At 39.5% G+C, this 16123-nt stretch overlaps 1 protein-coding gene across 1 annotated transcript; it reads left to right on the top strand.

Annotated features, from left to right (window-relative positions):
- Positions 1-3998: 3998 nt before the first annotated feature.
- On the top strand, positions 3999-14126 carry LOC105927136 (striatin-interacting protein 1 homolog). Its single transcript, XM_012863762.3, has 20 exons — positions 3999-4136; positions 5818-5887; positions 5998-6072; positions 6149-6283; positions 6553-6673; positions 6991-7166; positions 7259-7386; positions 7471-7653; positions 8013-8233; positions 8411-8476; positions 8563-8626; positions 8707-8778; positions 8880-8954; positions 9991-10088; positions 10335-10461; positions 10562-10662; positions 10740-10806; positions 11193-11297; positions 11376-11580; positions 12972-14126. Exons 1-20 carry the CDS (start codon positions 4023-4025, stop codon positions 13217-13219), a joined length of 2451 nt encoding a protein of 816 aa, XP_012719216.2. The 5' UTR covers positions 3999-4022; the 3' UTR covers positions 13220-14126.
- Positions 14127-16123: the final 1997 nt, after the last annotated feature.

Consider the following 16123-nt stretch of genomic DNA (forward strand, 5'->3'; position numbering starts at 1 on the left):
TTCTCGTCACTTTAGTGCATAAAACTGTGTGAAACTATTTCTGGATGTGTGCTACTAATAAATGATGAGTAGAGATTATTCTTTGCTCAAAGTGGACCAAATGTGAGCTAAAGGTCTGGTTGCTGGACTTTTTTATTTTTAAGGTTCCCAAAAAAAAAAAGGCTTTATTTAGATCTGTTTAGACTTGTTCGCTCACAGATAAGCCATAGTGACTTTGTTCTTTTACGAGTATTTCAACCACCTAGTGGCCAAATATAGCTCAGTGCTGCTTTAATGTTTTTATGTTCATATAAAGACACTTATTCACAAGACATTCCAGAAGAGAGAGAAGAAATATCCTGATCTTTACTAAGATTATTGCCAATACAATTAACCTGAAGATCTTGGGAAAATCTAGCTTGTTCCTCTTTACCACAATGGAGAGTTAGGAATGCAATTTGTTTTCTGAAAAGATGTATCGAAGGTTTTATTTTGATGTCTTCTAAGGGCGTTTGGATAATCTGTAAATAATTTACTACAAGATTCAGTATTGTGTTTGATCACACAAGGATTTTAAAATGCCTGTTTCTAATGGTACTGAAAGAAAAAAACGTCAAGAGGTTTTTGATAGTCTATGTACAACCTGAGCTGACAAAATTTTGTTTTTAGTGATTTGTATTCTGCTTTAATTCTGTGTTTATACAGAAATCTTAAAAAAAAAAGTTGTTTTGTGTTTTTCATTAGACTTGTTCCAGAACGAGTCTTATTTTAACCACCAGGCGTCTTTTTGTGATCAATTATGTACAGGAATATTAAAAAAAAAAATCTGAAATACTTTGCAAAAAAGATTATTACCAGCCAGTTTTAACCAAAGCTTGCCCTGCCCTTTGTGTCATCTTATACTCATATTTTAATATCATTTTATTTTATTTTTTTGCTATTCCTAACCACCATTGTGTGCGGCTTGCAAAATCCTCCTAATTGCATTTGCCTCTCTATAACCACATGCCATAATTCCTTGAACCTTTTGTGTGAATATTTTTTTGGTAAAGCTGCAGAGTTGAAGTTTGTTGTCTTTTCAAAGCTCACTGACACATTTCAGTCGGCTGCATTGGACACCGGTGTGCTTTGTGCCGACTGTATTCCCAGCAAAAATGACTGTCAACACAAGCATTTCTGTTCGGTATGTTTTTAAGGTTCACGCTCAACGTGTGTGTACGCTGCGCTTACACCCTTAGGAAATCTTCTGTCGTAAGATATTACTGTAGTTCATGTTTTCTGAAGTAAAGTTTAACAGCGACTTGTGTCCGGTTCTCCTAATGTTTTGAGGATGAAGTAACAGTGTTGCTGTGAAGTGCTTACATGTTTGTGCTGGCAGCTTGAATGGCAGCCAAGGACACTTAGAGAGTAGAAATTAGAGAAAGTGAGCGCTGTAACAATGGTGATTTTATAGGCTGACGGTGCCATTTAACCCATGTAGTTTGTATTTTAAACATAGGAGTTTTGTTTCCTCCTGAGTATGTTACTTCTCAGACTGGAGGAAGAAACAGCTATGCACCAAAACCCTCAACTTTTTCTCAGTCTAAAGGAATTTTTGATTTCTGCAGCAGCTCAGCTTAGGGTTTAATAAGCATCTGATCTTTCTCTTAAATTTACACACTATTAACATGTTGAATGTTTTGAAATTGTGTACTTTTCCTGCGTTTTTATTTCTTGTAAGACTTGTACTTTTACTCTCATTGAAGCACCTGAACACTGACCTATAATCAACTTGTTTGCTTTGACTAATTATAATCATGTTAACAGTGTTTTAACATTGACACGGATGAATGTGAAGCCCAAATACCATCAATGGGTCCCACTGTGATTTAAAAGCAGAATGATGCTAAATCTAAATGCAAGATCGCCAAATGTTATGTCTTATACTGTCAAAACAATGTTTAGCTTGGATGATTTTATAAAACTGCGTTCTGTTTAGCGTCTATCTTCAATTTCCTTTAATAAATGGTTGACTCATGAAAACTGCCTCACATGGATTATTTCCCCACACATGCGTGCTAAACGGGTATTTGTCCAGTGGTCTTAGACTACAAAATGACCATCACATATTTATTAATAACTAGAAAGACTTTGTATTCTTGGTGTATACCATTATTACATGTTAAAATGTATTCCTAAGACATTTTGAGCCATGCATTTATTCATCAAATGGTAATATAAAGGCATCTGATCACAAATGTGTACACACTTTGTTCTTTGGGAAGATAGTGGAAGCTCTTATATCAGGTCTTTACTGACCAGTCTATACATTATGGCTATTTTCTGATGATTGTAAAACAAAATCGGTTAGCGGAGACAAAAAATAAACACAAATAATAAGTATGAAATGGAATACAGTGAATATAAAAAACATTGTTAAAGTGTAAAGTATACAATTTAACATTTTTCAGTTGCTGCTTTTTTATACATGTTTTATTACGGGTGATACATTTAGGAAACAGTATGTACACTTGTCTTTTGGTAAAACCCTCTCACCACTGCTACCCAGAGAATGGGAATCACACCAGCAACCAGGGACCTATAATAAACTATTTGTCAGCATATTAATGGCTTATATTACATTAAATCAACTACATATTAGTACCATACAAGCTTTATTTGTGAGCACATACCTTAAATGTATTTAGTTGTTCATGCTTAGTTATTCACAGAACTGAACTCTGGCTTCCAAAACAACACTAAACGACCTGTTCCTCATCAAAAAGTAAAAATTGGACTTTCATATTGCAGGCATTATGCTCTTCAACATAAAAGACTTGCGTTTTTATGGAAGATTACAATAAAAGGAGTCTCATATGTAGTGGTAATACGCAAGCTATCAACAAGACATTAAAAGGGACTTTGAATTAAAAATAAATTCTCATCCAGCTAATTACCAGTCTAAAGGGACTTTAGACTGGTAATACTCATGGTTGGAAATTTGAACTTTCAAATAGTTGAAAAATTCATCTGGTCATCTTCTACACTGTCATCATTCAGTCTATTTTGTGCACATCTATCCCTGTGTGGTTTGATTCATCCACAGAACAGGACGGGTCCAAACGGCAATGAATAATTAGGTCTGTAGAGACGATCACCAGGGCTGACCTTTCCTCCATCCAGGACTTGTACTGGTCTACAGTCAAGGAAAGGGCCGCTAATATTTCTGCAGACCCCACACATCCTGGACAAAAATCGCATAAAATGACCATAATATTTCCAACAGGCCAACCAGAGTATCTGGAATGAGTCCGAAGATGCACAGGGAAAACTTTTGTTGCATTTCATATGCAGCGGAATAATCAGCTGTAATGGTTGGGTGCTAGAGTAGGACCGAAAGTGGAATACATTTTTAAAGGCCGATTGTCTGATCCAATGTGGCAGCTCGTCTCATCAACAGTTAAGCTGTGATAAAACATATTTATTTTACAAGAATTGTAAGAGTGCGTCTAAAATCAATGTTTCATGTAGTGACTGCATCTCTGAACCAAACACATTAGAAGTGGTGTTTCCATGTGGAAAGAACGGCTTTAAAGGATGTTTATAAGACAACAACTTTCCTGGCCATCGCCATATTGGAATCCTATTTATTTTGTTTTTATTTTAGAATCCCGGCTTCTCCAACTGTTAACTCGAATGCTTTTTTTTCTTGCGTTTACCTCATTTTCAGTCCCTGTTTTTGATTTCCGAGGTAAATGGAATGCAACAATGGAAATTCCTTGCAGGAAGGTATCAAGCCAAGGTTTGACCCAGGACCTTTGGTGCAATGCAATATACATCCGCCTTCTTCATTTCATCATATGCAGAAAGAGCTTTTAATTTTTTGATTAAATGTATTATTTATGAAACGAATAAATACATTTATGTCATTGGGTGTCACCAGGTAACGCGTTTTTACTGGAAACAGGGTTCTAACGTTCTTTATAAAAAAAAGTGTAAGATTGTGACGTCCGAAGCAACTTCTCGCAGTTGAACTGTCATCTCGCGAGAGTACACGGCGAATAATGGAGGTCGGTGGGAATGGTGGTGGGCTTCCTGTAAACAATAAACAGAAAGCGATGCTGCCAAATAAAGGAGGCAGAGGCGAATTCCCTCGAACTCAGAGGAAAGACTCAGAGGTACGAGGGGGAAGAACAAATGTTTGTAGTCGTCATTGTTTTTCAGAGAATAAGAAGCGGAGGCCTTTCCTGCCGTTGTTGCCCCTGTAACGACAGCTAGCTCGGTCCGTGTGGATTAACTGATCATGTTAGCGCGAATGTTTTAATGTCATAACAGAGTAACTAATTAATGTAAATGTGTGGAGGCTGTGTGTCGTTACAGCCGTTACAAGTTAAGTAATTGTTTATGTTTAACATCGTGTTTCTGATATTAAACGCTAGCTAGCATACGTTAGCTAGCTACTCATAAGAGGCCATAGCTGTCACGGGATTGGTCAACTTCATGTTTTACATCTTTTTTTTCTACTTTCTGACAGCTAACTAGGCAGCACAACTTCATATGTATTAGGACTGATAGCATTTTAACAGAAAACATTTTGGGTTGTCCTTATGTGAAATCATAGGATATAACAGGATTACTGTTATATCACGTTTGAATGAATCAGGAGCTACCTTCTTAGCATGCCACTAATCGGTGACTTGTTATTACTAGTTTAATTCAGGGGGGTGACAAAACATCACTGATCCTCAGAGCCCACTGTCCTGCATCCCCAGATGCAGATAATGAGGGGTTAGTAGTTGTGTTTCTCTGGGTACCTGCTCATATAGGAGGGAAAGGAACTGAAATAGCAGATAAGAAAGCCCAAGGATCTACAACCCGGGGCCACAATGGTGTAAGAGTCACACATAGTCGGAGGTTTAAAGCAATTATAAAAGAGGAAAATTTAGGGAATGGGGATTTTGGAGTGAAGGCATGCTTGTATACAAAAATTATCAGAGATTTACCATTCAATAATTACCAGCACTGAAAAGAGTATAGAAAAGAAGTCCCAGGGACATCTACATAGCACAGATAATGAGTTTCATAAAAATGGGTTCGAGCCACATATTTTCTAGAAGTCGCAGTTTGGGACATCCCAAAACACACATTGGCCAATTTAAATTGAGCAATACTCTAAAACGCTATATAACTAAAGCTGAATGCAGATTTTGCAGCCAACCTCTACTAACTCAGCAGGGTCTGATAAATTAACTTAATTGGTGTCTTACTGCATTTTCTTGCTCTGATCTATCCCTTGATTGTTAATAATAATAACATTTTATTTAACAGTGTCTTTCTTGACACTCAAGGTCACTTTACAGACAAAAAAATACAAATACAAATACAGGGAACATAAAAACAGTTGTGAAGAGGGACAAGAACAGTGTACAAGAATGTTGACTAGAATCAGGATGTAGTCGTTTTGGCATCGAAGTAAGAGTCTGGCATCTTTCTTTCCAAGCGGTTTTCACGATGCGGTATTGGGTTGCAACATAACACAGATGATTGTGTTTATGAAGGACAGGGAAGCTGAAAAGGTTATTGGCGAGTCCTGATCCACTGTCCAGGATCTGTGCCTGATCCACAGCAGGAAGATGGCTCTGAACAATGTCAGAGGCTTTCCATGAATATTTGGAACTGCTGCCGTCATTATGAACGTCACAGCTTCATCAAAAGCAGAACCTCCAAACTGCTACATAGCTTCCTGCCTCGTGTCGAACACCTGTTAAGATTTGGTAGTTTAATAAAAAAGACAAAGAGCTGATTGGTTGTGACTGCAGCCAGCGGTCAAATTGATGCAAGCTGTCATGTCGCTCACAGGGCCTGTCTGAGTCTCCAGATCTTGAGTTTGAGTATTCTGATACAGATAAGTGGGCTGCAGAGCTGTCAGGTGTGTATGTTTAAGATTTCTAAATGCCTCATTTTTTCAGACTGAAAACTTTGTTTGACATACATTTAAAGGTTATTTTTTATTGTGCTAATTATTTGCACATCTTTCAGAGCTTTACAGTTACACTGAAGGACCTGAGTTTGCCCTGAACAGGAAGTGCTTTGAGGAGGAGTTCAGAGCTCATGGTGCGTATTAATTCCTTAAAACTACAATTTAAAGTATTTTTTATAAAACTGTATTCTCCGTTTCTCTGGCCCTCAGTGTCGGATAAGAAGTGGACGGACCTCGATGCAGCTCAACACAGAGCCCACGCCATGCGTCTCCTGGATGGTCTGGAAGTCATCGCCCGTGAGAAGAGGCTAAAGGTTGCCAGAGCCATTCTGTACATGGCTCAGGGTCAGTGCAAGTCATGTTCACCTCGATATATGTTGTTTTCCTCCACATGTTTCATAAATATATATATATATATATATATATATATATATATATATATATATATATATATATATATATATATATATATATATATATATATATAATATATATATATATATATATATATAATATATGAGTTTGTTTATGTTATGGCGATTGTACTGAAACAACAATTTCCCTCTGGGATTATTAAAGTGATTCTGATTTATTTATTTATTTCTTTTTCTCAGGGACATTTGCTGACTGCAGCTGTGAGGCTGAGGTGCAGTACTGGATGAGATACAACATCTTTCTGCTGCTTGATGTAGGGACCTTCTCCGCTCTGGTGGAACTTCTCAACATGGAGATTGAGTATGATAAACGTTTGTTAAGCTAACTTATGATTTTCCATCTTTCATCCATCCATGCATCTGTCCTTCTTTACCTGATGTACTTAAGACCTGCTCTCAGATAAACAGAAGACTATAAATAAATAAATGAATGGATGGATTTTAGATCTGACCACTGTTGTAAATCCAAACCAAAGTATTTTTTTAATTTATATTTTGAACGGGAGTTTTAGTCAGGCAAAGTTTGGGATTTTGGACATCAGCAATGTTTCAGAGTCGTGAAAGCAAAAAAAATGGCGGCTTCGAGTGAACAATACTGATCTGTTCTTTGTTGTTCAGTAACAGCGCTGCCTGCAGTAGTGCGGTAAGGAAGCCGGCCATCTCCCTCGCTGACAGCACAGATCTCAGAGTGCTGCTCAACATAATGTACCTGATGGTGGAGACCATCCAGCAGGACGACCCCGCCGACAAGCCGGAATGGAAAATCATGAAGGAAACCTTCAGAGCAGAAATGGGTAAGCAGCTTCAGAAAGGCTGCCGTCATTTTTAAGGTTGTGTTGAAAGTTTCATGTGGAAGCTGATTACAACTTGGTGATTCAACTCCCAGGTTCCCCTCTGTTCAACAACGAGCCCATTTCTGTCATGCTCTTTGGGATGGTTACCAAGTTCTGCAGCGGCCATGCCCCGCATTTTCCCATGAAGAAGGTGTTGCTGCTGCTGTGGAAGAGCATACTGGTGAGGGAGGAAATCCATTTGTACTGCGGCTGGTGCGTCCCTTCCGCGTTTTGTTGCAAAATCCTCTTTTCACGTCTGTTTCAGTTCACGCTGGGAGGGTTTGAGCAGCTTCAGAGCATAAAGATCCACAAACGCGGGGAGGTGGGTCTCCCCCCTCTCCCAGAGGACAGCATTCGAGTCATCCGCAGCATGAGGGCGGCGTCTCCTCCGGCGTCGGCGTCCGATCTCATTGAGCAGCAGCAGAAACGGGCTCGTCGGGAACACAAGGTATCTCAGGCTACGTTAAACCGTCTGGACCAGAGGTTCTCAAAACTTTTATGCAAAGGTCCAAATCTGACTTCTAGATGAGATCAAAGGTCCAGAGCAACTAGTGATGAGCAAATCTTTTTTCTTTCATTTCGTTTACAGCTTACAACCCTGCAGATGTCCTTTTATTACCCTAAATTACGAACATTTTATTAAGTTTAATAAAAAGGAATCTTAACTTAAGCTGGATCAACTTAATTGTCAATCCTCAACAAATACAAACCTTTCTTAGCACATGAGAATAATAAAAAAAAAACTAGATTTTGTACCATCCGAACAACTCTGATGGTTGTAATATATTTTTTTCTCTTTTTGCTCAGGCGCTGATTAAACAGGACAACCTGGATGCCTTCAATGAGAAGGATCCCTACAAGGCGGATGACTCCCGTGAGGATGAGGACGATAACGACGACAACGACAACTCTTTGGAGCCGGAGACTTTCCCTCTGGAGCGAGACGAGGTGATGCCTCCACCCATTCCTCATCCCCCGTCGGAGAGGGTTTCCTTCCCTAAGGGATTGCCCTGGGCTCCCAAAGTCAGGTAACACCACCGGCATGCCAGCTTTAGCTAATACTTCTAGTAAAAACATTGTAATTAGTCTCTAATTAAGTACAACTCATGTGTATATTTGTTTTTATCCCTCAAGTTTGCAGCTTCCACACTCAGCATGCATTTAATGAGACGTTACTGATGGCATTTATGTCTTTGCTCCAACAGGGAAAAAGATATCGAGAACTTCCTGGAGTCCAGCAGAAGTAAATTCATCGGTTACACGCTGGGAAGGTGGGTTTGGGTCCGTTTGAGTGAGAAACAACTGAAAACTGTACATGCAGGCGTCATAAAGCTCCCCCGTTGTTCACTTCTTGCAGCGATACGGATACAGTGGTCGGTTTACCCAGGCCCATTCACGAGAGCATCAAGACGCTAAAGCAGGTTTCTGCAACACCAGGAGCAGCACATTATTTATGTGCTTAGCGCTGTCTGTGGTTTTCATTTTCATCTCTTTTTTCCAGCATAAGTATATTTCTCTAGCGGAGATACAGATGGCGAAGGAGGAGGAATATCAGAAAACCCCTCTGTCTGTGGTAGGTGGGAACCACATCTGTAATAAATTGTCCTGAAAAATAGTCTTTTAGAGGTAAAAGAGCTGTTTTGGACTTCTCTGTTCCTGTTTCCTCGTGTTTAGGGTGAGGAGGAGGTGGAGATGTGTGCCACCGAGCTGCTCTATCAGGGAATCCTGCCCAGTTTGCCTCAGTACATGGTGAGCGCTGCCTGTGGCTTTAAGCACACGTTATATTTGGGGGGCGGCTCACGTCACAACCTTGTGTTACAGTTAAACTCCCAAAAATTCTCATCCCCCCTGCATTTTCAAAGAGGGGGGCCAACATTTCCAATCCACCATGTTTGGTATCAGTAGGATATTTTAGAAGGAGTAGGTTTCCAAATGAAGCATTCTAGCTTGGCTGCAATGGGTTCAGCTGTACTTCCTGTTTAAAGCTAACAGGAATCAATAACCAACGTTCTTACACAGACAAAAACAGAAGTGTGTTGGCTTTTAAATAGCCGGCAAGTGTCCCTTTAAGTGGCCAACCTGAAAGATGTCATTTAAACCCATTTTAATTCCTTTTTGTATCTGTTTTCTTTCCTCTGGGTTAATTTTTAAATAACAATTTAAAAAACTGCTAACAGTGTAACTCAGTAACAATGTCCACACCGAACAGTGTTGATGTTTGTATAATCTTATAGCTGATATAATTGTTCAGTTTCCTGCTGGTCGGTCACTGATCAGAGCTGAAAAATATGAAAATGACCTGATTCTGGTCAGTGGAAGATTTCTCTGTGCATTTGTTTTGTTTGTTCTGTTAAAGCCCCAAAAGGTTCTCTCACATGATCCAAATCAAACAAATATGGTTTCTGGGATTTTTTAAATGTTATTTTTTTCCCCCTCTGTCCTTCAAAAAATAATATTATATTTTTAAAGAAATTTAAGTATAAACGGGAAACAGAATAATTTTCTTTGTGACCACCAGGGGGTGCTGTGACCTTTGAATGGCCTTTAGGTTTTTAATATTGAAAAATCTATGGTGGTACAATATTTACAACACAGACAGCACAAACCATTCACGTCCTTTCTGTTTGTGAAGGAGCCAACTTCCCTTTAGTCGGCGCTTGAAAACATAATTTCAGCTCATAAATATGTTATATTTAAATCGCTTGTGATCACTTTAAATCATGTTGATGGTCACATTTGACCTCCTCGCCACTCTGACGGCGTGCTTTGCCTCTCTGACTGGTAGATTGCGCTGCTGAAGATCCTGCTCGCTGCCGCGCCAACATCCAAAGCCAAAACAGACTCCATTAACATCCTGGCAGATGTGCTGCCGGAGGAGATGCCGTAAGTGACCTAATTGACAAAAAGCACAAAAAAATAAATAAATTTGTCTCTAACATTATCCAATGACGAGCTAGTTTGTTTCCTATCTCTGTGCGTCTGTAGAAGTGAACCTCCGCGGTGTAGTTTGCCGAAGTGTCATAGATAAAACATGCAAAACAAAGCTAAAGTAATGATTTTAGATGGAGGGGCTTTGAGCAAACGTGGGTTTTTCTGCGGCTTCCTGATGTCTCGCCGGTCTGTGTGCAGGACAACGGTTCTGCAGAGCATGAAGCTCGGCGTCGACGTGAATCGCCACAAGGAGATAATTGTGAAAGCCATCTCTGCCATCCTGCTGCTGCTGCTGAAACACTTCAAACTGAACCACGTCTACCAGGTGGCAACGCGTCGAGTTTAGCTTCTAACCGTCTGAAAATGTGGATTTGCTGTGCAAAGAAGTCGTTATATTGTGTTTTTCTTTTTTTTTTTTTAAATAGTTTGAGTACATGGCTCAGCACTTGGTGTTTGCCAACTGCATCCCGCTCATCCTGAAGTTTTTCAACCAGAACATCATGTCTTACATCACAGCAAAAAATAGGTACTTTGATCTGATCATTTCTGTCTTTTCTTTTTTTAACATAAAGCAGCCGAGCTTTAATGGTGTCTTTTCATCAGCATTTCAGTGCTCGACTTTCCACACTGTGTGGTCCATGAACTCCCGGAGCTGACGGCAGAGAGTTTGGTGAGTTTTCTGACTTCAGCCGTAGTTCTGCACTGCAAAAAGAAAACTAAAAATAGGTAAAATTTTCTTGAAATTATTGTATATCTCCTTGATTTGAGCAGTTAAATAAAATTATTTGCCAATGGGATGAGTATTTTTACCCCTATAATAAGATAATTAGATATTCTGCACTTGAAATAGGATGATGGAGATGAATTGTTCTTATTTTAAGTGAAAAAATCTTATTCCATTGGCGAATAACCTTGTTTACCCGCTCAAATCAAAGAAAAATACTCTTATTTCAAGAAATATTTTCTTATTTTTAGTTCTATTTTTTGCAGTGTGACTGCTGGTTTCAGAACTATGTCGGCACTTATTTGTTTTACTTTGGCCGATTTCTGTCTCAGGAAGCGGGAGACAACACTCAGTTTTGCTGGAGGAACCTGTTCTCGTGTATCAACCTGCTGAGGATCCTGAACAAATTGACCAAATGGAAGCACTCCAGAACAATGGTGAGCCGGCGTCACGTTGAGCTTGTTCAGACGTTCCTGTGAAGATACGCCCTTTATTATGATGCCGTTCGCCACCAGATGTTAGTCGTGTTTAAGTCGGCTCCCATCCTGAAGAGGGCGCTGAAGGTCAAGCAGGCCATGATGCAGCTGTATGTCCTCAAACTGCTCAAAGTGCAGACCAAATACTTGGGGCGGCAGTGGAGGAAGAGCAACATGAAGACCATGTCTGCCATCTACCAGAAGGTGCGACATCGCCTCAATGACGACTGGGCGTATGGAAACGGTGAGCTTACAGGCCTGAAGTTATCTAACTGAACCAAATGTACAGTTTTGTTAACGCTTTACCTCCTACATCATTTGGTTATTTCGTACTTACTTTTACACTGCAAAAACAGAACTAGAAATAAGTAAAATATTCTTTAAAATTAGTGTATTTGTCCTTGATTTGAGCAGGTAAATAAGATAATTTGCTAATGGAATAAGATTTTTGCACTTAAAATACGAACAATTCATCTCCATCTGCTTATTTTAAGTGCTGGATATCTAATTATCTTATTTTAGGGGTCAGAATACTCATTCCGTTAGCAGATAATCTTATTTACCTGCTCAAATCAAGGATTAAAACACTAACTTTAAGAACATTTTGCTTATTTTTAGTTCCGTTTTTGCAGTGTATGCAGTGCTTCTCAAATAGTGAGGCGCTCCCGCTATTAATAAACTCCTAAAAATGTACAAAATCATGTCTTGAATGTAAATAGTTTGATATTATTTTGCCATATGAGGTTCATTGCTTGTTAAAAGTTGAAAGCAGATGTAATTGAAATTAAAAGGCATGTAAATTTTAGAAGTATGTACAGGACTGTCTCAGAAAATTAGAATATTGTGATAAAGTTCTTTATTTTCTGTAATGCAATTAAAAAACATGAAATGTCATACATTCTGGATTCATTACAAATCAACTAAAATATCGCAAGCCTTTTATTGTTTTAATATCGCTGATTATGGCGTACAGCTTAAGAAAACTCAAAAATCCTATCTCAAAATATTAGAATATTTCCTCAGACCAAGTAAAAAAAAAATTATAACAGCAAAACAAAATCAAACATTTGAAAATGTCCATTAATGCACTCAGTACTTGGTTGGGAATCCTTTTGCACAGATTACTGCATCAAACCCTGCAGTGTTTCGAGTTAATTAGACGATTCAAGTGATTAGTTGAATAGCCTACTAGCATAGATTTTCACGATATTCTAATATTTTGAGATAGGATATTTGAGTTTTCTTCAGCTATACGCCATAATCAGTGATATTAAAACAATAAAAGGCTTGCGATATTTCAGTTGATTTGTAATGAATCCAGAATGTATGACATTTCATGTTTTTTAATTGCATTACAGAAAATAAAGAACTTTATCACAATATTTTAATTTTCTGAGACAGTCCTGTGTATATTTATATATAGTATGTTATACATTTTAAAAGGGATTCTGGGTAATTTTCAGAACGATGATTTGCTTTTTGGCCCATTTTGTCTGAAGGGGGTCTGAAAATGTTTCCTCCTTCGCAAAGGGCGTGACAGAAAACATTTAAGAACTACTGCTTTAAGGGAATATTTAAATATTGCTGTTGTTTTCTGAGCTGTATTGAGTATAATCAGTTTGTCTGTGGGAACAGACCTGGACGCTCGTCCCTGGGACTTCCAGGCCGAGGAGTGCGCCCTACGGGCCAGCATCGAGCGCTTCAACAGCCGGCGCTACGACAAGAGCCACAGTAATCCAGACTTCCTCCCCGTGGACAACTGCCTGCAGAGCGTCCTGGGGCAGAGGGTGGACCTGCCCGAGGACTTCCAGATGAACTACGACCTTTGGCTGGAGCGCGAGGTCTTCTCCAAGCCCATTTCCTGGGAGGAGCTGCTACAGTGAGGCTCAGCCACGGCGAAACGTCTTGTTTTTTTCGTGAACAGTGTCGGTCAGGAGCTCAGAAAAGACGTTTTTTGTCCCTGATTGAACTCTTAACGCAGCGTTAGTCACACGTTCTGACGTTTGCATTCCCTTCTCAGAGGTTGACCATCAGCTGGGATCTGTGTGGTTTTACAGGTCGCTCAAGCCTTTCGACCAAGTGCTTTCTGACGTAAACTTTAGCCTTTAAGACATTTAGTATTAACGTAAATCAACGTAAAAAGGGAAAAAAAGACAAATATGATCTTTTTTTGTATTAAGGTTCCCCAGAGCCTTCCCTCCGCTGCTCCGACTTTATAGATGAGTGATAATGGTTCAGACCCTCAGTCTTAGAGTTACATATTTCTCTGTGTGCCTCTCGCCTAAGTAGGTCAGAGAATCGTCTGGAAGCGCTACAGCTTAGGTTTAAAGTAACTTTTCTGTGTTTATGCTTCAGTTTGATTTGATCTGAAACAGTCAGTTGCCTAATCCTCTGGGTAAGAATTCATGCATCCTGTCGTCTGAAGCTTGGTTACGTTTTTTATTTGTTTCACCTGAGCGCTGACTTCCTGCCTCCGGTGTGGGGACCATCGATCGTCGTGCAGACCGAACGAGAAGAAGCTGTAAACTTTTACACGTTTGTTACTGTCTGTGAGTGAGAAGCATCGGTGGTTTCCGATTTCTCGTCGCACTCATCAAAGCAGCTTGTTCAAAATCAAACGGCAAGTTAATTAGATGTTATTAAGCTTCAATCTTTTAGCAGTTTGGTTTATTTTTCTTTTTGTTAAAAGGGTGGTGAAGAAAGTATAAATACGTGTGTATCTATTTATCATGACTGTCTTTGTTTTTACATGGACTCAATGTAATAAAATCCTACCATCGTTTATTTAAATCTTTTTTTTTTATATATTTTCTGACTGTAAGAGAGGAATTTAGCATGCAACCACTCTCAAAGCTGCATAATTGATGTAAACTGCTGAATATTTCAGCTGTATTGAATTCAGCAGCTGTTCATCCGAGGCAACTCAGATGGCTGCACAGAGGGGAGAAACAATCTACAGTCATGGCCAAAAGTATTGAGAATGATTCAAATGTTAATATTTACAAAGTCTACTGCTTCAGTTTTTATAACGGCAATTTGCATATACTCCAGAATGTTATAAAGAGTGATCAGCCTAACAGCAATTAATTGCAAAGTCAATATTTGCCTAGAAAATGAACTTTATCCCCCAAAACATATTTCAACGTCATTGCAGCCATGCCTTTAAAAGGAGCAGCTAACATGGTTTCAGTGATTGCTCCATTAACACAGGTGTGGGTGGTGATGAGGACAGGGCTGGAGATCAATCTGTCATGATTAAGAATGAATGACACCACTGGACACTTTAAAAAGAGGCTGGTGCTTGGCATCATTGTTTCTCTTCTGTGAACCATGGTTATCTCTAAAGAAACACGTGCAGTCATCATTGCACTGCACAAAAATGGCCTAACAGGAAAGAGAATTGCAGCTAGAAAGATCGCACCTCAGTCAACAATCTATCACATCATCAAAACTTCAAGGAGAGAGGATCCATTGTTGCCAAAAAGGCTCCAGGGTGCCCAAGAAAGACCAGCAAGCGCCAGGACCGTCTCTTAAAAGTGTTTCAGCTGCGGGATCGGGCTACCAGCAGTGCAGAGCTTGCTCAGGAATGGCAGCAGGCAGGTGTGAGTGCATCTGCACACGCAAGGCCTGGTCTAAAGGAGGTCAGCAAAGAAGCCACTTCTCTCCAGGAAAAACATCAGGGACAGACTGATATTCTGCAAAAGCTACAGGGAGTGGACTGCTGAGGACTGGGGTAAAGTCATTTTCTCTGATGAATCCCCTTTCCGATTGTTTGGGACATCTGGAAAACAGCTTGTTCTGAGAAGACGAGGTGAGCGCTACCACCAGTCTCGTCTCATGCCAACTGTAAAGCATCCTGAAACCATTCATGTGTGAGGTTGCTTCTCAGCCAAGGGAATCGGCTCTCTCACCAGTCTTACCTAAAAACACAGCCATGAATAAAGAACGGTACCAGAATGTCCTCCGAGAGCAACTTCTTCACCAAACCGTCCAAGAGCAGTTTTCGGTGATAGGAAAATGCCTTTTCCAGCATGATGGAGCACCTTGCAAAAAAGCAAAGGATGATATCTAACTGGCTCAGGGAAACAAAACAGAGAGATTTTAGGTCCATGGCCTGGGAAACTCCCCCTGATCTTAATCCCATTGAAAACTTGTTGGCCAATCATCAAGAGACGGGTGGAAAAACGAAAACCTAGGAATTCTGACAATTCATTGATTGTGCAAGAATTAACTGCTATCAGTCAGGATTTGGTCCAGAAGTTGATTGAGAGCATGCCAGGGAGAAGTGCAGAGGTCCTGAAGACGAGGGGTCAACACTGCAAATATTGACTTGATGCATTAACTCATTCTAAATGTCATTAAAAGCTTTTGTTACTCATAATTTGATTGCAATTGTGTTTCTGTACGTATGTGATGACAACATCTGACATACACACAAAACCAGAGGGCAGCAGAACATGTGAAAATATAATATTTGTGTCATTCGCAATATTTTGGCCATGACTGTAAATATATGTAGCATTAGAAAATGCAGCTAAACTAATCTTTACACACAGATATCACACTCCAAGACTGTTCAACAAGCATTTCTCATGATTATACATTGACCTAAAATCTCCCAGACTTTGCTCCTGAGATCAAGCGAAATGCAAAATTTATGACTTTAAAGTTATTCTGATAAACTAGAGGCATTATCAAATACCAAATACTGCTCTTTAAAAGGGTCTTTTTCTACTTGTTTTAACTGGAAATAAACAACCAGGGCCCGTATTCACAAAGAATCCAAG

The sequence above is a fragment of the Fundulus heteroclitus genome, chromosome 20 (genome assembly GCF_011125445.2).
Source record: "Fundulus heteroclitus isolate FHET01 chromosome 20, MU-UCD_Fhet_4.1, whole genome shotgun sequence".
Classification (NCBI taxonomy): Eukaryota; Metazoa; Chordata; class Actinopteri; order Cyprinodontiformes; family Fundulidae; genus Fundulus; species Fundulus heteroclitus.

What these genes read in the sequence shown, in the direction of transcription:
- LOC105927136 (XM_012863762.3), top strand. Translation starts at nt 4,023, where the DNA reads ATGGAGGTCGGTGGGAATGGTGGTGGGCTTCCTGTAAACAATAAACAG. An exon ending in TGCTGTGGAAGAGCATACTG is followed by an intron (nt 7,387 to 7,470) that starts GTGAGGGAGGAA and finishes CGTCTGTTTCAG; the next exon opens with TTCACGCTGGGAGGGTTTGA. An exon ending in GGGCTCGTCGGGAACACAAG is followed by an intron (nt 7,654 to 8,012) that starts GTATCTCAGGCT and finishes CTTTTTGCTCAG; the next exon opens with GCGCTGATTAAACAGGACAA.